Here is a 24,134-nt window from a genome sequence, read left to right as displayed (position 1 = left end):
GTGCTTAACAAGCATACTTTTCAGGTTTTGTTGGTGGTAAACAAGTATTTAGCTTATCCACCATAATCAAATGCAATCTGAAGTCCTTTGTCTCAGTCAAACGAATACAATTCCAGAAACAACTGCTAAATAAACTGAACTACAGAGCCATCTGTGCCTCAGTTGTATCAGCATTTTTGGAGACAAACAAACCTGACACATGGGTTATTCTATAGAACAGTAATGAACCAACTGTTTCCTAGCTACAGCTTCTAGAAGCTCATGATACAATCCCATCTTCAAAGATGTGCCAAACGTGTTATTGAAAACAGTTGTTCTTCCCCCCTCAAAATGCTTAACCTGTATAAGACTTGAGTGAGAAATAATGTAACCCACTCACTACTTGCACTAGCAAGGGATGAAATAGGAATGAAGGGCCCAGTTGTGCAGCTTCTCTTAGTTCCTATTAATTTCCATTTATAACTTTGGTCCAAAACTTCCATTTGTTTGTTTCTTAGTTAGGCAACAGCTCAGAATAATGGCAGCAAGCAGTTCTGATGGAATAATCTGCTGCAGACAAAGGTAACATTACTCTCTGTTCAGATTACCTCTTTAACTGATGAATGCTAGTGTATGAAATATTCTGGATCACAATCTGAAACAGTCAATGATAGATGCTTTCCAAACTGTCTCTGCTTAGAAAGAGCATTAGAATTCAGAATTAAAATGCTTTAGTTACAGCATCAGGACTCACCTGTCAGCCTTGATACAGGGGGCACAACCATCAATAAAAGCCTTCAACCATTAATTCTAAAGAATTTCAAATCAAAGTAATGACTTTATACCTTAAGTTGAAATAAACCTAATGCTCACTGTGAAGAATTATGTTAAGCACTGCATCTATTGAACACAACACAGTGACCATTTCCATAGGTAACACTGAGCTCGCCTAAAAGGGTTGGATTTTTTACTGCAGAAGTGATTGGCCAGACTCTATGTTTTACCAGTGCATTTTGGATTATGTGATTTGCATGATACCTATTCTAAAAGTATATTAAGCAGAAAATATCCCAGCTCACATGGGTGCCAGATGATTGCTAAATAAGAGCCATCAACCATACATAAACCAGGAATCAGAGCATTTATTCTGTTTCAGTAATTGACCATCAGCAAACTGACAAAAGATGAAAGGGTGAAAACAGAAAAATCTACAAAGCAACACCTGCTCCTGAAAAAAGGATTTTTTTTTTTTTCCTCAAGTTTAACATGTCAGAAATTGCTCCAAAATTTAAGCAGCTGAGCAAAGGATCTCAGCCATTGCCATGCACTCTGCATTGAGTTGTCAACTGCCAATTAAAACACTTTCAGTTTCTGGAAGAGCCCCACAAAGTTCTGCATTAAACTGCTCAGTACATGTTGTCCAAGGAATGAACAGGAAGTGGATGTTTTCCTTTGAGGCAAACACACGGTGCCAGCTACTGGGTTTCAGTTTCAATAGATGCCAGCTTGATATTTTGAAGTCTCTGCGTGATCTAAAGACACAATAAGTAAAAAAAACCCTGAAACAATAATAAGTGTGAATTCTCAAAGCTCAAGGTTGTACTGTATCAGGAAGATATGAGAAAATAAACAGGAAGATGAGCATGTCTCCCAAAGATTATTGCTATGGTTAAAAATTCCCAGAATTTATGTGCTTTAATTGGGGCTTAGCACCATAAGCAGGAATTACTTCTCCAGAAACTGAACAAAAGATATGTCCAAGGCAAAATCAAGCATTCTATCAAATCCAAAGCAATGAAGCTTAGCTTCTAAATAGGTTTTCCTACAAGATTAACAAGTGTTACTTTCCTGTGCACAGTGAATTTACATTTTCTTCATTCAGCAATGTATAAAAAGATACAAAATGTCAAAAGCAGCATTAATGAGTTCTACAAGTTTTGTGTCTTAATGCAGAGTTTTGTTGACATGATGAAGCAGTTGGCGATTGGAATCATGCAAAAACAAAACACGGAAGCAAAAAACTTGATCAGAAAAGCTATTTTTACATCCATAAAATAAATGCTGCTTTCTAAGCAGTATATACTTAAAAACATAGGCATTAACAACTACTGAATGGCTCCCTAAACCAATAACACACACTTGGAATATTCAGCTTCAGTGTAATACTTTCCTTAAAACTTATAAATATTGGTATTGCACTTTTAAGTTTGAAATAATCCACCTACAAAAGTCAAGCTATTTTCCCCAGGAATTACTGCTGAAAATACTTTAGTAAATACAGTCTATTAACTTGACATAGAAATGGAACTAAACTTTATCTCATGTTATACTCTAATTAGAGGACCCTATTTTGAAAGTAATTATATTTACTGTCATTATGCCCAAGATAAATTTAAATAATTATTTTTATCACAAGCCAAATTCAAGGTTTTTAAACTATGCTGAATATCCATTAGTTTAGTCAAGAAACAGTTAACACTATTACTGAAATTATTAAGAACTCGGCAATCCAAGAAATAAAGATTCTCACAAATGCCTCACTTGAGTACAAAGGATTATGTGAGTTTTTTTATGAGTTTGTTTGTTTTTTCTTAATACAGGGCATAGACAGAAGTGCAGATCTCACCTCAGAGCAACTCTCCCAAACTCCTTCTTATTTGACTTGAAATCTTCCACTTTCAGTTGAGTTACCTCAATCAAGCACTGGAAGTATTTTTGAACAAACAGTAAAATACTTTTTAAACATTTATTGCCTATGGTATTTGCTTTCATAGTGTCATTAACAAATCAGTTTAAATGAGAGATGCTGATGGTAACTGCTCTATGGACAGCTCTCTAGCTATTGTCTCAAATGGCCTAACAGCTCATCTTTCCTGCTTGAAGCTAATCACTAATTTATAGGTCACAAGTGTGTTAAAAAGCAAGTTCATACATGACAAGAGTTTGGGAAACTCAAGAATCAGTCATTCAACAAGAATTATCAAGACTTGATCTTAGCTCATCAGAAACATTGAGCACACAGTTTTGTTGTATGAACTGACTCAGAACATTCTCTGCACTTTGGCTAGAAGTGTGACAGGGCAATCTCCAGAACACCTATCTAGTGATGTTTTGGTCTTCTCAGCTCATTAGCCACAGCATGCAATTACTATCTTTGATTTCCAAAGCTAGCTGAAGGCTAAGTAAAAGGGTTTCACCATTTCCCTTCTGGCCTGTAACCACTGAGGAAGGCAGCAATATCTGTAAGTAAAGACTACATTGCAGACCATATTTGAATTCTTGGTGCAGCAAGAAAGACACAAAAATTCTTTCTTTGAGGGAATGCAATGCCCTTGGCAAATAATGTATCTGAACTGAGCTACAGAATTACACTGCATAAGAAATACTAATAAAGACTGTAAAAATGGGCAAAGTGCTAAAAAGCACCAAATCGCAACACCCTCAAGCTACTTCAAAGCCATATTCATGTGCATTATGAGTTTTCAAGGCCATATTTTTCTTTCCCTTCCTACTCTCCCTCATCAGGATTTCAGTTGCTTTTGGGAAAACAAATTATTTGCTATCCTAGTCTTTATTAAAAAGGGAAAAAAAAACACCACCAAACAAAAAACCCCCCACAAAACACACACAAGTACATTCCAGTCAAACAGAGAATTAAGAAAAATACTGTAGCTTGTTCAATAGGACTTATTAGTACTGATTGCATTCCAAATCAAAATAGCAACACTACAGATAGCAGTTCCTAAACCATTTATATGAAAGTATTGTTTCCTTCCCCATCTGTGGCCTGTGACTGTAGAATTTGCCATAACTGGTCACAACCAACAAAGGCTTTAACACCAATATACTACAAAAAGAAGTCAATCTCCTACCCAGCATCCAATAAAAGTGTTAAACTCACTTTAATATGAGCTGTACTGATTGTACTTACCCCTTCTCATAATGAGCTAAAGCAGAAAAACATCTAATTGTTCAAAACTGCTGAAACTGCAGCTTGTAAGAAAAACAACTGTTGTATAACCAACTGGTCAGTTACTGGCACTTAGTAATTCCAGCTCATGCTTTTGTCCTAGCAATAGACCTGTCTATGGAAATGACAACTGCTTCTTTCCACAGAATTATACTGGGAAATTCAACATTCATTTTGTTGTGGAGGGGGTGAAAAATTGGGGATAATTTAACACAAATCTTCAACTTGAGAAGTGGGAAAATTAGAAAGAAGTAACCTTGCTCACACTTTTGTGTGGACACATATTCAGAAGTTCAAACAAACATCAACATGAAACCATAAAAAACATGCTAAATTCAACTGATGCTTCACATAAAACTGTATCCCCATGACTTCAGCAATACAACCATATACATCCCCTGGTTTTCTGTATCTTTCCTAAGTTTTCTTTTCTGACCTTTCATCAGACATAAAAATTCTCAGACATGAGAACCCTCAGTCCACAATGTTCTCCTTGAACTTAAGTAGAATATTTGACCTTCAAATCCTGATATATTACCAGCTGAGCCTATGATCCTTCAGCAAAACCACATAGAAGTTGTTTGGTCTACTGAGAACTACCCAAAGGAATCCTTATTTATGCATTTTGACACTGCTGCAAGATCCATTAATTCAGTATTTTTTACTTACATGGCCTGCATGAGTCACCAATGACATGGTACCCACATCAACATTCACTGCATGATCTTCACACCTAACACAACCTTCCACATTTTATTCCAAATGGATACAGATCCATACCACTGCAGAACTGTTCTCTTGGAGTTTTAGAATGCTTAGCTCATCTCCTGTAAGCCTTCTGTTGAAGTCAAAAGTAACTAACTGAGCTAGGCTTGAAAAAACAAGTATTTATTAAAGATAAAACTGATACAAGAAGGAAAACTGTGGTTAGAATAAGGGAGAGCAGGAAGAAGAGCAGTAGTAGAATTAAATATTTTCCTCACACCACCAAATTCTCTGCTTGTTATTCATAACCTATTCCCAACTTTGACTGCCATACTTAGGAATGCATATGCTGTATACAACAAACTTGGACAAAACAGGATATATTTTAGAGATAAAATCTGATTTCAATTTAGCACATCAGCAAAAAGAAAAAAAGTAAATTTAATATTTTATTATCTAGTCTTAATAACTCTACTTTTTGCAGCAAATGCCCATTAGGCACAAGACAAATCAGCATGGTAAGAACAGCCCAGACAGAATCAAGTAAGGAAGTACTTAACTTGGGGTTTTCAAGCACAGAAAGGTCAATTACGAATCAATTAGGCAATATGTTAGAACCACCCAGATTTTCATTGCACAGACACAAACTCAACAAAATCACTATAGCCTGACATCAACATCCAAAGAAAATATTACATTTAGCAGTTCCAGATTCATGATCATTCAAATTATCACAGCTGGAATGTACTCTATTTACATTTCAAATTGAAATGGCTGAAAAATCACTTCTATCTGTACCTTCACAAAAAAAAGTAGGGATTTGAGAATCCTGGGATGTTAATTCAGTCAGTGAGTCACACATTCCACTGCAATGCCAGGTTTGCAGGTAAGTTTGATACTCCATGCTGCTCCTGTAAACTGCTTAAGAACTGATGCACAAACTATTAATATCTTTGAATAATTCTTTGCCACATGTCCTCAGACTCTCTTGGATCAGACTGGAGAAATTAATACCCATTTCTGAAGAGGTGGTTTTCAACAACCTCATTCATTTCATTTCATTGTGCAGGCTACTAAGAAGCGGCAGTCATGCTGTGTTTTTCTGAAAGTTTTTCTAGTACATTCCTGGGATTTTGGTTAAGAGTAACTCCACCATGAATACGGAACCTGCTAAAGGCAGGTTACAGTAGCAAACAATTCTCTTGTTCCATAGAAGAAGGATTTAGGTCATTATGTTAAAATTTGCAAAATGTAAATTGAACACCAAGTTTAATTAGAACTCCGCAGTAAAACAAAATTATCTTTAGCAATCACACTTTAGCAGACTCAACAGTAATCAAGTGGAAAAAACCAGAACTCCTATAATCTGCAGATGAAGACAAACCCTCATAGTAAAAGTGCTGGCATAACACTGGGCAGTAAAAGCACCGAGATATCCAAGAGGCCCCAGAGGGAATAAGCTCAGTCCAGCAGCTCCCAGGTCAGGGCTAGCTCTGATATGCCCCTGGACAAGCTGGTGAGGTATAGCTGCCCTGCACTGTAATCCAGACAGGTTTCCAGGCTGTCACTCAGGAGCAGGAAACCTGTTACCTGACCAGAGGCAATTCAGGTATCAGTGCAGCCATAATAATAATGTGCACTTCAGCATGATGAGACAAGGGGAATTTCAATGTATCCATTATATGCTTTATCTGCAAATCAAGTAATCCATTCATATATAGCAACCATTTAAGCACTGATTTTCATTTAGTTTGTAACTGAAGGTGTAAAAGTCATTGGAATGGACACTGAAAAGAACAGAAGTTATCCCCAAGAATGAAAAGCTATTTATTACTCCATGTTAATCTTTCTTCTTTTTAATATATTTAAGTCTCTTCTCTTTTTCACAACAATTAACTATACTCCTGACTGCTGCTTGTAGTTCAAAAATGACTTCTAGACTTTTTTTTTATTTCAGCCTCTATAGTTAGCTCAGCAGTAGTCAAGTTTTATGCATTTCTCAAGACGTATTCAAAATCCATTATATCCCAAAGAACTGCAAGACTGCAGCATCAGTTTTGTCAAGAACACACAGGTGGTCACTGCTGTCTAGATGAGTTATTAGAGGTCCTCCAGCAATCTGGTTTTGTTTGTTTTGTTGTTTAAAAAGCAAGACTCCACACCAGAATTGCCTACTAAGCCACTTTCTACAAACGCAACTTCAACCTCCCAGTCCTCTGAGCAGTAAAAATCTGGTGCTTCCGATTTGGTTGCCTGTCCTATCTTCTTATGGTATTAGGTTAGTTGATTTGCCAAACTTAAGTGTAAGCAGCAGTAGGTTTAAGAAACGATGTAAGGGATTAAATCAGCTAATGAAAGTAAGGAATTCTCAGTTAAGCTGTGGGAGATGAAATTACCTCAGAACAAACATTTATTGAAACCTCTCCTACAAATCTAAGTTTATCTTGCCAAAAATTTTATGCCTAGTGAATAAAAGAAATTGTACTTCACCTCAGAAATCTACTGCTGAGTGGAAATGCTATGTGCACATGCTAATAGAGAAGTCCTTTCTAAGCAACTGCACAGTTTATCTAATTCCTCTTGGATGAAAGCTAAAGAAAAGGAAAAAGAGCAAACCCCATTCATGTTAAGAAATTCTGTAGGCTTAATACAACTTGCTCATCTTCTAACTAGTACTTTTTAACCCACTCCCTACCTTGAGGGAGGTAGGTTGTGTACGTCCTCCTCACCCATTAAACTGAACATTTGATTCAGTTGCTCCCATGGAAGTTTCTACTTTCCTGAGTAATTTTAAACATTTGAGTGGATGTACGTGGGAAGAGTGAAGAATTCCTTCAATCCATTAGATTCCTGTAGGCATCTCTGAAGCTAACATATGCTAGCTATTTTAAAAAGGAAGAGATCAAAGAACAAAGACTAGACTTTTTAATCTAGCAATCATAAAAATAGCTGACATTGTACTTCCTGGCTTAACACACTAGATACAGTATTCCAGGTGAAATTTTACATTTACCATAAAGATGACACTGTTGCAAGTTAAGAAATGCAGACACTAATATGACGTCTCTTACAAACAAAAAGAAGTCTTACAAGACTATTCAAACTATAAAAATTATCTTTCATATTTTCATCAAATAGAAGCCACCAGTATCTTTCAAATGCAGACTGGCAACACTGAGATCTTTTTTGCTAAGCAACAGAGCAGTATCATTTGGCATTAAACCTTTCATTGCCACCCCTCAGAATTACTCTTTCTGTGGACAGTCTTTTTCCTGAATAAAGTACCTGCAGGAGAATGCAAAATCCCTATGTAGAAAAACATATAATGCAAATGGAGACCCTTGCCTCTGTTTCTATATCCTTTCTTTGTGTCCAGGAACTGTTGAAGTGGCAGAAATATTCACATTCTTCTTGCTACTTACTAGCCAAACTTCAGATTGAAAAAAAAAAAAAATATATATATATATATATATACTTATGACTCCACAGACAGAACCTCCACAGCTTATTACACACAAGTGAAGAAAAGTCCGGTCTAACTATGGGAGTTCAACTCCTACAGTCCCACTGATAACATCCATTTATATTATTTTTTTTTTTAAGAGCATCCAGGCCCATCTAGTTAACATTTTTCAAGCACTGCCATTCAGATACGAAACAAAATCAGAGGTCAAACCCTTCATGTGATAATTGCAAGATCACTGTTAAAGGCTGTATTGTTTCCAAATAAATAATGAGGAAACAAGACTAGAACAAGAAACAAAAGTTTCAGGAAGACAGACAGGGAAGAATTTTATGAAGATGAAGACTGTAAGATATATGACTGCCTCCCCTATTACAGGGAGAGGAAATTTCTGCCACTGCAAAGTTTATGTAAGTAAAATTCCTGAACATTAAATCATACTTAGAGCAGGAAAGCAGCGGGGAGCAGAAGCCACATAACTGATAAGGAAGAAAGTCAGAAAGAACATAGAGCACAGAACAAATACTTTCCTGAGAACTAAAACTACCAAAGCATGATTTGCCTTCACATATTTCATTAATCTCAGAACTGAGAATGTGAAGTTCCAGCTAAGGCTTCTCCTACATTCAGATGACTTACGGACTTCTCTTGCCCCTCCTCAACGTGCATTTCCTGTTGGACAGGAAAACAGAAACTCATTCGTGTACTCTTTTCTCCCCTGAAGACACCCTCTCTATTTCATTTACCTTACCAAAACCCACCTACTTGCACCTCTGTAAAACTTAAAAATTAGAAAAATTTACAAACCACTCGGAAGGATGAGGATCAGCCAAAATCTGCTTGTATAAGTTTTGTTTCCATAGGAAAACCAGCCTAAGAGTTTACTAGCCCACTAGTCTGTCAAAGAAACAAAAAGGATTGAAAACATTTAACTTCTTGTAGGTTGTTTAACAACTGAAGACACAACACATACTTGCAAGTGTGAGAAAAGTAAGAATAAGATTAGATCACAAACCAACAGAAAACACCCAGAGTTTATTCAGCTTCTACATTAGAAGCAGTTCTACAATGTAAGAGTGCTCAAGGATTGCAGGCTCTTTTTACATTAATCTTCGAACCCCAGTGAGTATCTCTCTTTTTTAAGGATTTCTGACACATTAGTGCAGTTAGATGATAGCCTTCAGCCTCTTTACTACAGCAGCATCCAGGCTAGCTCAAGCCTCTTTCAAGCAGATGGAACCAAATATTTGACTCGGCACTAAAGCAGATGAAGAGTGATCACATAAATCCATTTGCTACACGAGTTGCAGTGCCACTCAGGAAGAGTGGAAATACCAAAAAAGCTTTCTAATTACCACTGCAGTGAACCTGTAGATAGAAACTGAACCAAGACCAAGTGTTAAAGCTTTTGCCTCAGCAAAATATACACAAGGATACAATAATTACTAGCACGCAGTGAATTTTCTAGACATGGAAACCATTTAAAAGCTGTTGAAAAAATCCAAATATGCTGCTGACACACTCTGCAAGTCTCCAAATCTGAGAAGATATTAGACACACCAATGTATTACCCAACTTTGTTACACAGACAGAGGTACACAACCCTTAGCAAACAGCTGAAGTAGGATAATTGCATTATTCCCAGTTATTTCCTCTAGAACTTTATAGGCAGAGCATGTGAGTGCACAGCCACTTTGATGCAAAGTCCAGAAGCTTAGCTGGAGCTGTCAGAGAAGACTATTCAGGTTAAGCTGTTGGACTTTGCACTAAAGCAGCTGGAAGTACTTGCACAGTTTTCTTTTTGCCAGGACCACTACGAGTTTGAAAGTTGACAACTGGAGTAGAAAGAACTTAAATCATCACGGCAAGTTGTGTCAGCATGTGTCAGCTCGCAAAGACAATCGTTAACTTGTTTGGAGAACTAAATAATTACAAGTAAATTAGATGTACACCTCTGCTCTGATGCAACAGTTCCCAGACAGTATTTCTGAACAGTAAGGATTCACTGAAGCAGAATGTCGCCCTTGTGTACTTTTCCCACAAACCTCAGTGACAAAAGAAGGCAAATGAGGACAGAATGCAGCTTTCAAATCGTGCCATGTACCTGATGACTGTTCCGCCATCACACAGGTGTCTGCTGTTCCCGCAGCACTCGCCCTATGTCCCAATACACTTCCCAGAAGGTTAATGAATTAAGCCCCAGCACACCCGGTAGCTTAGCATCACCCTATTAAGGATGAGCCCCGAGGCGCAGAGTGGAGCGATAACCAAACCGAGGCCACCAATCCACACAAGAGCAGCGAGGCGGGACCGCGATCCCAGCTGCCAATCCATTAAGTTTCCCGCAGTGGCACGGACCAACTCCAGCGGCGGGGCAGCAGAGCAGGAGGAAGCCGAGGAACCCAGAGGCCCCGCGGAGGGGGAGGGGGCGCTCAGCTCCGCACGGAGCTCAGCCCACGGCCGCGGAGCGCCCGTACCCGCCCAGGCCCCATCCCGGGGGCTGCGCGCACATCCATCCACCCCTCCTCCTCCTACCTTGGCCACGTAGTCCTTCACCTCATCCAAGTCTCCGTTTTTGAGGGCCCACATGAACTCTTTGTCGGACATCGCGGCGGGCGAGGCGGCGAGCGGCCGGCGGCGGCGGCAGCCGGGAGCGCGGGCGGCGGCGCGGGCGGCGGGAGCCCCTCCCCGGCTGCCGGGCGGGGCGGGGCCGGGCTCGGGGCAGCGCGGGAAGGCGCGCGGGCAGCGCGGGGCGGGGCCGGGCACGAGGCAGCGCGGGCGGTCCCGCCGGGCCGAGGAGCGGCTTCACTCGCGCGCGGCCGCGCTTCCGCTTCCGGTGCCCGCGCCCGGCCCCCCCACTCCGCCGCGACGCCCACGCGGGACGGCGGCACACGGGGCGCAGGGCGCATGCGCGTGCCGCCGGCGTCCCCGCGTTGCCCCGGATACCGCGGGCAGGGAGGGCCGCGCATGCGCCCTGAGCCCCGCGGCCCCGCCCGGGCCCCGCGGTTGCCGTGGAGACGCGGCCCGGGCCGGGCCCGCCGGGCCCGAGCCGTGCCGAGCTGTGCTGGACGCGGCCGGGACGCGGGACCCGCCCTCGCCGTCCGGTCCCGCTGCGGGAACCACGTGCCAGAATAGCTGTTCTGCAAACCCCGAGGCTATGAGCTGCGGGTAATTATCGTAATGCTTCCCAAGCAGCGGCGGGGAGACATGAAAGGAAGGATGTGGTGGTTAATTAGTATGTTGGCACTCAGCGGTTGCATCTGTTTAACGAAGCCACATGGTTTGCGTATGGAACATGCAGCCTGTTTTGTGACTCAGGCTTGTCTGCCAACAGGCAGCTGCTCTGCCTTATCCCCCCTGGCAAACAGCATCCCAAACACCCCTGGAGCTGGAGCTGCTCTGCAGTGCCTGTAGCCAGCCTGAAACACAGAATAGTTTGGTTGGAAAAGGCCTCTGAGATCATCCAGCCTGACCTGAGACCCAGCACCACCATGTCTGCCAGACCATGGCACCGAGTGCATATCCAGGCTTCCCTTGAACTCCTCCAGGTGGCTGGAGACAGGATGAAAACACACAGGTTACGAATATTTCCTTACTGTGAGGGTTGTGAGGCACTGGAATGGGTTGCCTAAGGAAGTTAACAGGTGCCCCATCCCTGGAAGTGTCAGGACCAAACTGGATAGGGCTTGAAGCAATGTGGTCTAATTTAAGTTGCCCCTTTTCATGGCACAGGGCTTAGAGCTAGATATATCTTTAAAGTCCTTCCAACCCAAACCATTCTATGATTCTATGATAATGAGTTAAAAGTGGAGAGAGGCTGCTAGATTCATGAACTGCGCCTTTTCTGCCCCTTTGAGATAGAATGCAACTTTCTGCTTATCGGTTAAACTCTGTGTTGAAGTCCTACCTTACTGCTAAAGAGTCCCAATCTGTTTTAATAAATAAATTGGAATTCATTGTTGCAGTCCATTATACACTATTGGTATTCTATAATGTATCCGCTTGTATGAATCATAAATAGAGTACACAAACAGTCTAGAATAAAAGATAATCTAATTAATTCAGCTATTCACATAAAAAACCAAACCAAGCCAACAAAACCCAAAGAACAAACAACATAAAAATCCAAGAGGGAGACTTGAACACATATTGGTCCCATTGCAGGTTTGATTTAAAAACACAAGTTTGATCTCATACTTGATATATTCCCTTTGTGTAATTCCGAACAATTCATACACAACAGCTGTTAGTTCAGCAACAGCAGCCAAGCAGTAAAATAAAATACCATCATATAGAACTCAGCCTGTTGAGGAGAAAATAATAAAGGGGCCAGATAGCAGCCCAGATAAAGTTATGAAACTGACACAAGAGATCTGGAAATGACAGGTGAAAATTGAACAATTTATTTTCTTTCTGTTTATTAGCATGTTTATACTGAAGGAAGAGGGAGTGGAAAGGAAAGGTAAAGAAGAGTTATTTTTTTTTTGTTTCCCAAGGTCAAGCGAGGCTTGCAGACAGGGAAACCCAACAATTATTGACTGTATTCATTGCTGGACTTGAAGCAGGAGGGGAAGCACACGAGGTCAGACACACACCACCAGTTCTTTGGTGCTTGGTCATGAATCCCAGTGAGTCTGGGCCTCAGAAAGTCACTTGGGCCCAGCCTTTGGGGGTGAGGAAGTGGAAATGTGTGTTCCCACAGAATAGAAATGCCTTTTTCTTGGGCACTGTATAGTAAACACAATTAGCAATTGCTAAACAAGGGGCTGGCTCTGAAGACTAAACCAAGGGATGATTCAGTGTTGACAAATACTTTCAGCCAAATCAGAAGATGAATAATGGTTTAGAAGTTTGACCCATAATACATGACCAGGCTGGGTTTATTTATTAATTAACACAGAGTACAAATCTCTTTTGGCTGTAGGTTTACTTTCTTTTGTTATTATAGTTTTCATTGTTTATTTCTCATCTAAGTGCTGCGGTAGGCACACAGTTTGTGGTAAGTGGGAGTGGGGCAGCAGCAGAGCCTCATCCCCAATAGGCTGCAGCTGTGAAAAGCAGGTGAATCATATTGAAGGTAATGAGCCATGGAGGGCCCAGGTGCACTGACCAACCACCAAAGGGAACAGAGGGCACACAGGTGCAATGCAGGTAAGGTCAGGGTATAAAAGGTTGGGCTAAAGAGGAAGGCTGGCTGATGCTTGCAGCCTTCTGAAGTGATGTGGTGTTGCTCTGTACGGGGTGATGCCTGACGTCTTCTGGTGAGGTATGGTGTTACTCTGTTTGGAAAAATGCTTAAAGCCTTCTGAAATTGTGTTGTGATACTCTGTGTGTTATGGCTGTCTTAACTGCAACATGTGATATACTGTGGTATACTGTGTCTTTTATTTATAAGAGTGTGCATGTAAGATGCTGTTACATTATTCTGTTCTCTGTGACTAAAGCAAGCTAAAATCTTTGTACCCTCACACAATACAAGTTGCACTTTATTTCTGTAACCTTTTTTATCTTTTCAAGATTGAGTCATAGGAAATAGAAGTTCAAATAAGTATTTTTTTTAAATGATCTTTGTTATTTCTCTAAGTCAAAGTCATAAAATTGCAGCAATACAAAATAATTTAGGTTGGAAGGAACCCCTGGAGATTATACCTGATCTAATCCCTGCTTAAAGCAGGGCTAATTTATATATGGCTGCTCAGGGTAGCCAGTCAAGTTCTGAATATCTTGAAGTGTGATGAAACCACAGCTTTTTCTGGTAGCTTATTCTGATGTTTAACTGCTTTCACAAAACAAACAAAGTCCTTCTTTCCAGTCCCAATTTCATTGCTGTAACTTTTTATTTCATGCTTCTTATCCTATACCTATCTCTTCAAGGGTCTTTGGCTCTATCTTTGTAGTCTTATGCGCTAGGGGGATCTTATGGCTATCTTTACCTACCTTAACCTTGTCATCTCAGGGCTGGACGAGCCAATTCCTTTGAGCTTTTGTCACATGTCAGTTGTTGAAGTCAGTTTATCATCGTGGTCATCTTCTAATGGGCTCTATCCAGCATGTCCATATCTCTTTTACCCTGGGAAGTGCTGCAGCCTTGCAAGGGATAACTAAAAAAGGGTCAGTCCCTGATTTTCTTTTAGAGGCTGGAATTGCCTTCAAGGAAACGTTTGAAATGAAGGGTTAAGTATCAGGGTATTTAGCTGTGCCTTGCTGGCTGTATCAACACATCTCTGTTCCAAAGCAGGGGGCTGTTCAGGATGGCTGAGCATCACAATCAGAACTTAGCCCCAAGCTTTGCTGATGGGGTCAGAGGCTGAACAGGTTGCAGTTTGGGTTTTTTTCCACAACAGCTTGGGCTTTGCAGTGCTGACAAAGGTGAAATCTTCTGCTAGTAAGCAGATGAGAGTTGGATGCATTAGGGGCTGATACTAACAAAGAGGAAATGTAACAACATCGTTTCCCTTGCAGTATTCATTGTTAAAGCAATAAACAACTGACTACTGAAAGTGAAACCAATGTGATTTTTTTTCAGCTAAACGGAAAGAAATTATTATTGCATTTTCTCAGTTGCCTAGAGTAACACTAAGTGACATTCTAGAATTTTTTCAAGCACTTAGAAAACTGGGAATTCCCAACTCTTTATGGAAGAATTGGATAGTAAAATTCTGTCTTTTGTGGAAACGGTGGCCATTGAGAAAAAAAATATTACACCTATGCATGTATTTTTAGCCTAATTCAGGAAAGGTGTTTGTGTGAAAGTTGCATTTGGAAAGTGAACATAAATATGTCTAATTTATATGTTGGGTGAAAGAAGGACTGGGGAGGTTGGGTGATACCAGAAGTAGGGGCAAAAAACAAGAAAATGTCTAAACGTTTCAAGGAAGCTGCCTCAGCATCTCTTGCTTGCTAGATCTTGCAGTTTTCTACTCATGAGCTATGTACTTCATCATGTGTTATGGTTTCCTTACTCTTAATTTTCTGAGACCCTTTCATGGTGGCAAGATTTTGCTGATGGGAGAGACATTGACTGCTGGCTATTTTTGAAAGAGTTTCATATTTTAAGTGTATTAAGCACTGTCTGGAGCTCTGCAGTGTGTATAGTCTGCATGTATACTGTAAGCCATCATTGTTCTAGAAAACAGAGGTTTTGATTATAAGATATGGAATAAATCTGCTTTAATCAAACCAAAAGTTTTTAAGTTCAGAATATCCAAATTAAATATACAGATTATATGTAGGGGATTTAATATTGGTGCATTTGAAAACAGTGATGAAAATTTTATGTTCGTAGTCCACTCAGTATCATAATCAAATGGGAACCACTGAGGTAACACTTGGGGTTCCACCCTGAGATGTACATTTTCAGAACAGTGTGGTCCTGTTTTTGTGTAGGCTTGTCACAGCTATACTGGTTGTCCTATAAGCATCAGAAGATAAAAAACCAACTCAAAATCTGAAAGCCCCCCAACCAATCAAAAAAATCCCCAAAATTACAAAAAAACCCCTCATTTGGTTATATATCTTTGTTCTAATTGATATATAATTTATGTAGTCTATAGTTTGTATAGTTTGATACTTTGAGAAATATTTTGACTATACCGATGTATTTCTTTATAACTAAAAGGGCAAGGACAGTAAGTTCCTTATTCTATTGGATTTTGCCTTGTTCACTGGTGGTGAGCAACAAGCAATAACAGTCACACTCGGAGTGCCTCAGGGAGACTCTATTGGTTCAGCCATCATTTTCTATGCCTTCATTTTCCCATCCACTATCCAATACTTTTCTACAGTTGTGGAGAGCCTTGAGAATCTCAGATGAAGAATCCTATATCAGTGAAAAATATTGCAGATATTGATGTGTTTTTTTTTCCTGACAGTCATATGCTGAGATGCAGAATAGTCAAGTCTAAGCAATCAGTTAGTTATTACTTGCCTTTGGAAAAACAAAAATAGCTAGGATACTTTGTTGACAAGTAGGTTCACAAATTCCTTCACAAAGATCCTGCTTTTTGAGACTCTTTGATTAAAAAAATAAATATGTTTGGAAACAGATGCAAGAAAGACCAAAGCCACTCTATAAATTCTTTTTTGTGGTACAGCACTGAAAAAGTTTTGATCTCTACATTAATGAAAATATTCTTGTTTTACAGTAACTAACCATATTCTTATGTCATTTATATTTCAGTTGTGTTGCCAGTTGTGTTTTTCCTGTAAAAATCTGAGAGGTTATATAAACAAAAATATGCTGTGCTTGAGAATTCTCCAGGTTTTTCAGCTAACCATAATTACTTAGTATCTATTTTTACTCAGCCTTTTCCTTACTTTGAAGCTACAGCTGGGTTTTTTAAAATCTTTTTTCCTTCCTTCCTCTCTTTCCATATTTTTCTCTTGTGCATTTCCTGTTTAATGCATGGGCTATCCCTTTATATTATCAGAGGCAGAACTGTGATAATGCTCTTACCATAATCTATTTATGTAAGAGTTTGTGCCTCCTTTTGCAGAAGGGAATAGCTTCCTGGAGTGGGTGTATATTCATCTTGCTGCATTGGTTGTATGGATTATGAAATGTTTTGCTGTTTGGAGTGCATCTCTGGTACAATACAGTCTGGAGCAATGTTGTGCCCCTTATATCCTCCCAAGGAATGTTTTTGCTGCGTTCTCCACAGTCTGAGCAGGCAGCTGGAAGGACTAAATACCATCCTAAATTAAAATGGCTTAAAATTTTATCTTTCACCTTAATAGCGCAGTTACTGAAGGCCCTGGCAGATCTGTAGCATTCATTATTCCAACACTGTATGTGGGAATACTGCAGAAGTATCTCAAGAGAACAGCTAAGTAATGCTCTGTGTGTTCTGTCAGGTTGCTCCTGTGGTGTGTGTCACACTCCAGAAGCACAGCTGCTGATGTTTGTAGTGACAGGATACAGCCATCACCACTGTTAACAGACTGCAGCTCTCTACCACTGTGTTCCCTTTGCACAAAAACATCTGCATTGCTCTTTCTTGTCCTAGGAGATGCCTGGCTGGAGCAGTGGAGCCAGCTCATGTGCCTCAGCTCTGTGCTATCTCATGCCTCCCAAAGTGCCTGCAGTATGCCCAATAGTGGAAAAGACTGGCTATGGTAGCTCCTTCTGATTCTCACGGTTTATTTGTACTTTCAGTTAACCAACCTTGTGCTAATAGGATACTTTTATTTCCTTAGCAGATGAAGTTATAAAGTCTGAACATGGGAGAGGAGGGGGAGAGTCCTATGCCTGGAATATTTCTGCAGCTATAGATAATCTTAAAGCTTTGTGCTCATCCCCCATGAATTGGCAGAGCCACTTCTTATCCATGCTTTGTTCCATCCAGCCAATATGCTTAGGTGCTCTGCCACTATTCTTGTGGTGGTGCTTACTCTCTCTCTGCCAGAGGGGATGGAGTATAGGAGTAGTATGCTAATACAGCCGCTCTGGATAAACCAACACATGCTGTGTATGCTTCATCCTGAATCTGTTCCTTCTTTCTGGAATGGCCTTCCTTATCTTGCAGAATCACTAATGGCACCTGATTGAGTATTTAGTGTTTTCTCAGTGTTCCTATTTGAAGGGCATTTGCAGATTGTTATGTACATGGTAACAATAAAGCCTGTGCTCAGAGATGTGACATTTATTTCTCTCTCTATCCACCAGGTGTTACTCTCTAATTTCTAGCTGCTGTGCAGTGTGAAATTCAGGACCTAGCAGTGGAGGTAAAATACAAATAAGAGAAAAAGAATTACTTTTCCTATGTCTGTGTGTTTCCTTGTTCCTCTTCTCTGTGGAAACTGATGAACAATTGGCCTTCTATTTCATTTTTTTGGTTTTTTTTTGAGGGGTGCTTTTTTTTCATATAAGGAAACTGAATTATACATGGATTTTGGCTATGTATATGGTTTAGAAGTATTAAAACAGGAAAGGCACTTGCATATAATGTGTGGGGACACAGGAACCAGAGCAGACCTCAGTAGCACTTTTACAGAGGTTTGCTTCTGTAGATGCTGTTCATAGTGGTAAGAGGCAAATAATCAAGTCACTATTAGCCACAGTTTCAGAAACAACTTTGCATTGTTACAGGCAGCAATTGGGCATTATTTTTTGTGTGTCTATTCAAGCATAAATCAGAACAGAAGGGTTCCCAGCTTTTTCTGCTTTGTGTAAGTTTGGTTCTGACATTGAAGCAGCTAAATAGAAGATTTAAATAGAAGATTTTATCTGTTATAGATGACATGGGCTGTCAGAAATCGGTAAGTATTAAGATTAGCAGATTCTTTTAATGAGTAACATATGTTTGCATGATTTCTCTTTATTTCCCATCATATTGTGGCAAGTACATGTAGATTTTTTTGTTTGTTTTTTTGCCTAATACCATTAAGGACTTAGGCACTTCAGACAGCTATCTTACAGTCTAGTAGATGGCAAATACCTATATACATTTTGGCTTACTTGAATTAAGTGATATTTCTGCTGGATGTGCTGGTTTTGACAGTGCTCTCAGAGCCAGGTGTCACCAAATATAGATTTACAGGTCTATACTGAATTAGAAATGTAGGAGATCCAGTCAGATGTGAAGCTTAGGAAATATCACTGAATTTTCAATCATTTCTTCTGTTCACTGAAGATATGATAGTTGATCAAATAAATATAGCTATTTGCAAGTGAATAAACAAACAAAAGCTATTGTAATTGTCTTTTTGTTAACTAAGCCTACCTTAATGTCAGTGTTGGTGGAATTATTTTGAATGTTTCCTGGGAAATAAGCTTCCAGGAAATATAGGCGTGTTAGAGCACATAGCTGCAAATAAAGAAGGATGATGAGTGCACCAGGTAGTGAAGTGGTACAGGGGACAAAGAAACCTGATTATTTGAGGAAATTCTCTGAAGTACATATTGACACCTAGCCTTTGAGCTTGCATCAGTGTAGAGGATGCAGGGGACTATGAGTATCTGTATCAGAGAGAAGGGATACTTTTGACAGAAGTAGTACTTTTCCTGTGGCCAGGAAAACCTGTGACGCTCAAGGGGGCTGTGGCAGCTGCATGTCAGCTTTCCCACTGAGTAGTGCCACCGGTTTTGTGACAGGGAGTGGTCACCCATGATCTTGACTCATTCCTTTCCACTGAAGGAATAGATCTCCCTGAGGAGATAACCAGAACAGTGATAATTGACTGGGAGATTCAGGAAAGCAGATGCTGAACAGTTGTGCTCATTTCAGTATGATATTCTACATTTATTCGAAGACTGGGACTGCAGTTCTCATTCAGAGGAGAAAAAGTGTTAGTGTTTTTCTACATAATGTCCTGTTCAGACACACCTTTGTGCAATGAAAGCGCTGTGGAAAACCTGTTTAAGGTGGCAGCTGAAGATACAGTAAATAAGTAAACTTTGGGTAGATTTGAGCACTTTGAGTGTTTGTTCAGCAGCTGTGTTTACGGTGAACAACTTTAGTTTATATAGAGCGCCCATATTTACCTGCACACATTTTTTCTGTCTAATAAAACTGTTTCCTCTTTGATAATTTCATACCAGTGCATGTGATCTGTCTTGCATGTATCTGTTTTCAAGAGGACAGTTTTGCTTCCTGGTATGAAAAGTAGCCCTTTTTCAAAGTGTGAGTATCACTCTGGTCCCTGATTTCTCTTGCTAATGGCTGAGCAGTGTGGCCATGGTTATATCCCGCCTGACCTCTAGTGGTTTCTTTCCGAAGTGAATCTCCTGCTTGCAGAGAGTGCAACTCGAACAAGCTAACTGGGATTTCAGGAGCATGCCAAAGGCATACCGGCATGTATCAGCCAAGATGTGGCCGGCAGGACCAGGGAACTGATTGTCCCCTTGTGCTGGACACTGAGGCCACACCTCGAGTGCTGTGTCCAGTTTTGGACCCTTCACTTCAAGAAAGACATAGAGGTGCTGGAGAGTGTCCAGAGAAGGGCAATGGAGCTGGGGAAGGGTTTGGAGCACAAATCCTTTGACAAGTTGCTGGAGATGTTTAGACTGGAGAAAAGGAGGCTCAGAGGAAACCTTATTGCTCTCTACAACTTCCTGAAAGGAAGTTGTGGCCAGGTGAGGTTTGGTCTCTTCTCTCAAGAGAACAGACAATAGGAGAAGAAGAAATGGGCTCAGGTTGTGCCAGCAGGGTTTAGGCTGGATATTGGGAAAAATTTCCTTACTGAAAGGGTTGATGAGCATTGGAACAGACTATCCAGGGAAGTGATGGAGTCACTATCCCTGGAGGTATGTAAAATACATGTAAATGTGGCACTTAAAAACATGGTTAAGTAGTAGGACTTTACAGCATTAAGTTAATGGTGGACTAGATGATTTTAGAGGTATTTTCCAATCAAAATAATTTTATGATTCTTTCTCAGAGTTGCATGGAGGGTTGTATGGTTAGTTGTGTGTGATTAAAGACTTGAAACCCACTGCATGAGTTTAGTCCTATCTTCTACATCTGAGTTGAAATAATGACTTTATAAAGTGCTTTAAGATCTTGGATTTAAGTTGATTTTATCTAGCAGAGCAAAAGAGGTTGGGCACCAAATAGAAGCTATCCTGGCCTAATGGTATAAAGTAGGGATGACCTTCTGGAGCTATGTAAGCATGTGTGTACTCTCAGTGTGTTATGTCCATATGAATCGCGCCACTGTCTGGATACTCAAAGGTTATCTCTATTGCTTGTAAAATCAAATTAAACCATCACTGTAGTTATAGGTCTTTTCTCTCTGCAGGTTTTCTTGCATGCATGTACATGTAGATTATGCAGAGAAGTGTTAGTATTTCTGCAGCTTGAATCTTCATGCAGATTTCTTCTTGTTTTAATCCTATTTCAGTGGGTGCACAATCAGTTGGATGTTCTCAAACCTGGTTTTCCTATGAGGATTAGTCATGCTCCTTTTCTGTGAATTTAAACCTTTCATAACTGTCTGCTTACTTAACAACTGCTATAACAAACTATGGATGAAGCATAAATAATTCATATTCACCAGAACAGACATGTTCAAGTCACTTGAGAAAGGAATGGGCAGGTATTCACACTGCTGTTCCAGTCACTTGTATCTCAGCAGTTCAGCTCTGTGAATTCCCAGGTGCTGCTGCTCCTTTCCATCCAGAATCTTGCTGGCTACATTTGCCTTGCTAATAAAAAAAATTCTGCTTTTTAGTATGTACCTAATTCTAAAAATGATCACTATATATAGGTTTTTCTCCCAGAAGAAAGAATGTGGCTTTAAAATGGTTAATATCAGTGCCTACATCAATTTCTCTTGGTAAGGATTTTAACATAAGCAGTTCAGTTTAGAAATGTAGACATTACTGATTTCTTTTAGCCTGATATTAATGTTTCCTGTCTGTATTGCAGATTTTAAAATTGGTAGGATAAGCCTTCCGGTATTTGGAGGGGGTTTCTGGCTGATAGATCCACCAGACTGGGTAATAGTGTGAAATCCCAGAGCATCATAGTCTGAACATCTGGGAGATTTCCTATGCAAGTAGTGAGAGAAAATGTGGGAATGTACTCTAACAGCAAACAGATTTTTTTTTTCCTTTTCTCTGGATCCTGTCCCTGTTGTACCTAACTAATTCTTTAATATATTAAATTTTAAATTTAATTTTCTGGTTTTGAACCTCGCATGATTGATGAACCAGCCACAGTATTTGAAGCATTACCTGAGTAAACTGTAGGTTTGGAGCTGAGCTGAATGTTCTCTGTAGTATTCCACACTACCATTGACAGGTAACTGTTCCATTTGCCTGCAGTTAGCAGAGTTTTGCTCCATAACCACCTGATATCAAAGGCATAACTAATGCTTGAAGTCAGCATCATAGAAATAGAATCTGAATTAAAACTATTTAATAAAAATTAGTGGATGGATAATGATGTTGGAGGCATAAAACTTTTGTAATCTATTGGTGATTCTGATATTAGCTACTTTTATAGCCTTGGGCTAGTAGTATTAAATTTATTCAGTCAAGACTTTCTGAATCTGGCAGTTGTGTAATTGAAGTAGCTGTGCAGAGTTTTGACCATCATAAATTGGCTTTACTTGCTCAAGTTCATTATAATGAGAGTGGGTTTAAAATACAAGGTCAAGCACTTCTAAATTAGGGTGTACCAGACTTATTGTCCTCTTAATAATTATTAACCAGTGTCTAAAATTTAGCAAAATTAAGACTTGGAATAATGAACAGTCAGCATTAATTAAAATCACCACTTGCAGCTGCTGCAAGAAAAGTTATGTACAGGAAAAAGGTAAACCCAGCTTTAGCCTTGCTAGCTAGCAGTGATACCAGCTGTTTGGTTTGATGGTACTGAGGTTCACTCTCTTAAGAATCCAAGAACTGGATTTAATCTGCACTGGTGTTTTGAAATGATTACTTATTTTACTATTGAACTTCATACAAAGCGTAGTATTCCTTGTCCATTATTCATTATGTATCTAAAATGATACAATGTCCTTTATTTGGGAGTCATCTATATTTTACTGCTGTCCTTAAAAGAGCAATTCCAAATGAAAGAAGCAAAGGAGTTAATTTATAAATGTCAGCACAGCACCTGTAATGGGATGCAGATGGAAGCTTTGTTCTGTTATCCTGTCAGTAAAGTGCCTATGCCTTCTGCAAAAAGACAGATTCTGCATTGCCTTCCTGTCAGAATGGATGGAGGTGGCAGTTAGCTCAAGCTCCCATCCTCAATGCAGTGTTAGATTGTTAATTTTTGAAGAGTTAGCACTGTGAGAAATGCTAGGGGATATTTTTGGGGAGTGGCATAGTGATTTTATGCCCTTTTAAATGAGATTATACCAGAATAAAAGAATGCAGGTTTAGATTAGATATTAAAAGAGGAAAGTATGTTTAGAGTCTCCTTGCTGTAGCTTCTCTTCAAACCTGCGAACCCCAGCAGAGACAAATTAACATTGTTTTATGCTGTGTGTTGCCAGCACAGGGACAGAGTAACTAGTCCTAAAGTACTGCCATTTCTTTCCCCATTTCTCTCATGGCATTACAGGAAAAAAATTGTGATTTTCCTCACCTCTACATGCATATTTTCTCCTGTTTCCTGGCTTTGCTTTATTAGTATTTTCTACACCTAAGCAATGTTTTTCTGACTGAGCCTTTCAGATGCAGAAGAAACTGTAGAAGTGCTATTTTTGTATAAAGCTCTTCTGACAAGCTATAGAATTTTCATATAGTTTTGTATAGAGTTTTAATATTTTTTTCTAGATTAGAAGCTAGGATTTTGCTCCATGCATTGCAAACTCTACCAAAACTTCAGGCATAAACATTGGAATGGATGGAACATTTAAAATTTTCTGTCATATGTCCAAGGAGTGAATTATCAAGAAAAATTAAGTGGAAAAGTGATACTTATAATTAAAAAAATTCTGTTAAAATAATGATAGCTTTCAAACAAACTGTGTACAAATTTTACAGTTGAACATCTGTAAGATATTAGGGGATGCAAAATCCCTCCTTCAGCTTCTGCAATTTTGAGGTAACTTTTCAACTCTTACTGTAGGAATGGAAGGGGTCAAATAGCCAAAAATGTAAGGTATGTTATAAAATCTGCAATGATGGCCAAATTTTAGACTTCAGCTCTCTAGAAAATCCATATTTCCTCTCAGGTACAAAAAGAAAACAGTTTTGCATGTGGGAGCCAGGTTGGCCAGAACTTGCTGCAGAAGGTGAAAATAACACTGTTGTCACTCATTTTGTTAGCATTCTGGAATGCACATAATCATGGGATATGATTATATGCAGGTGCTTTTATTGAGAGCTCTGGGAATAAAGGGTACAGACCCAAATCTGACTCTGACGTGGCTTTCAAGCTGAATATATTTTATATTCTATTGTTATATAACTTACATATTAATTATTAAACTTATATTGTTTTATTGTATACATTGACATGAGTTTCTTGTGATGTTTCTTAGGCCCCTGACCACAGTTTCTCATTATTATTCTTATGACAAAACAGTAATTATATTTAATTACTAAACAATCATCACATT

General features: G+C 39.5%; 1 protein-coding gene across 1 annotated transcript in view; it reads right to left on the bottom strand.

Annotated features, from left to right (window-relative positions):
* Positions 1-10,781, bottom strand: part of MTPN (myotrophin) — a 30,453-nt gene extending 19,672 nt beyond the window's left edge. The window contains exon 1 of the mRNA XM_021552050.3: positions 10,653-10,781. Within this exon, the coding sequence (XP_021407725.1) occupies positions 10,653-10,724 (72 nt within the window). The 5' untranslated portion in view covers positions 10,725-10,781. The remainder of the gene's footprint in view (positions 1-10,652) is intronic.
* Positions 10,782-24,134: the final 13,353 nt, after the last annotated feature.

The sequence above is a fragment of the Lonchura striata genome, chromosome 5 (genome assembly GCF_046129695.1).
Source record: "Lonchura striata isolate bLonStr1 chromosome 5, bLonStr1.mat, whole genome shotgun sequence".
NCBI lineage: Eukaryota > Metazoa > Chordata > Aves > Passeriformes > Estrildidae > Lonchura > Lonchura striata.
This window is presented reverse-complemented; position numbering and strand designations above follow the sequence as displayed.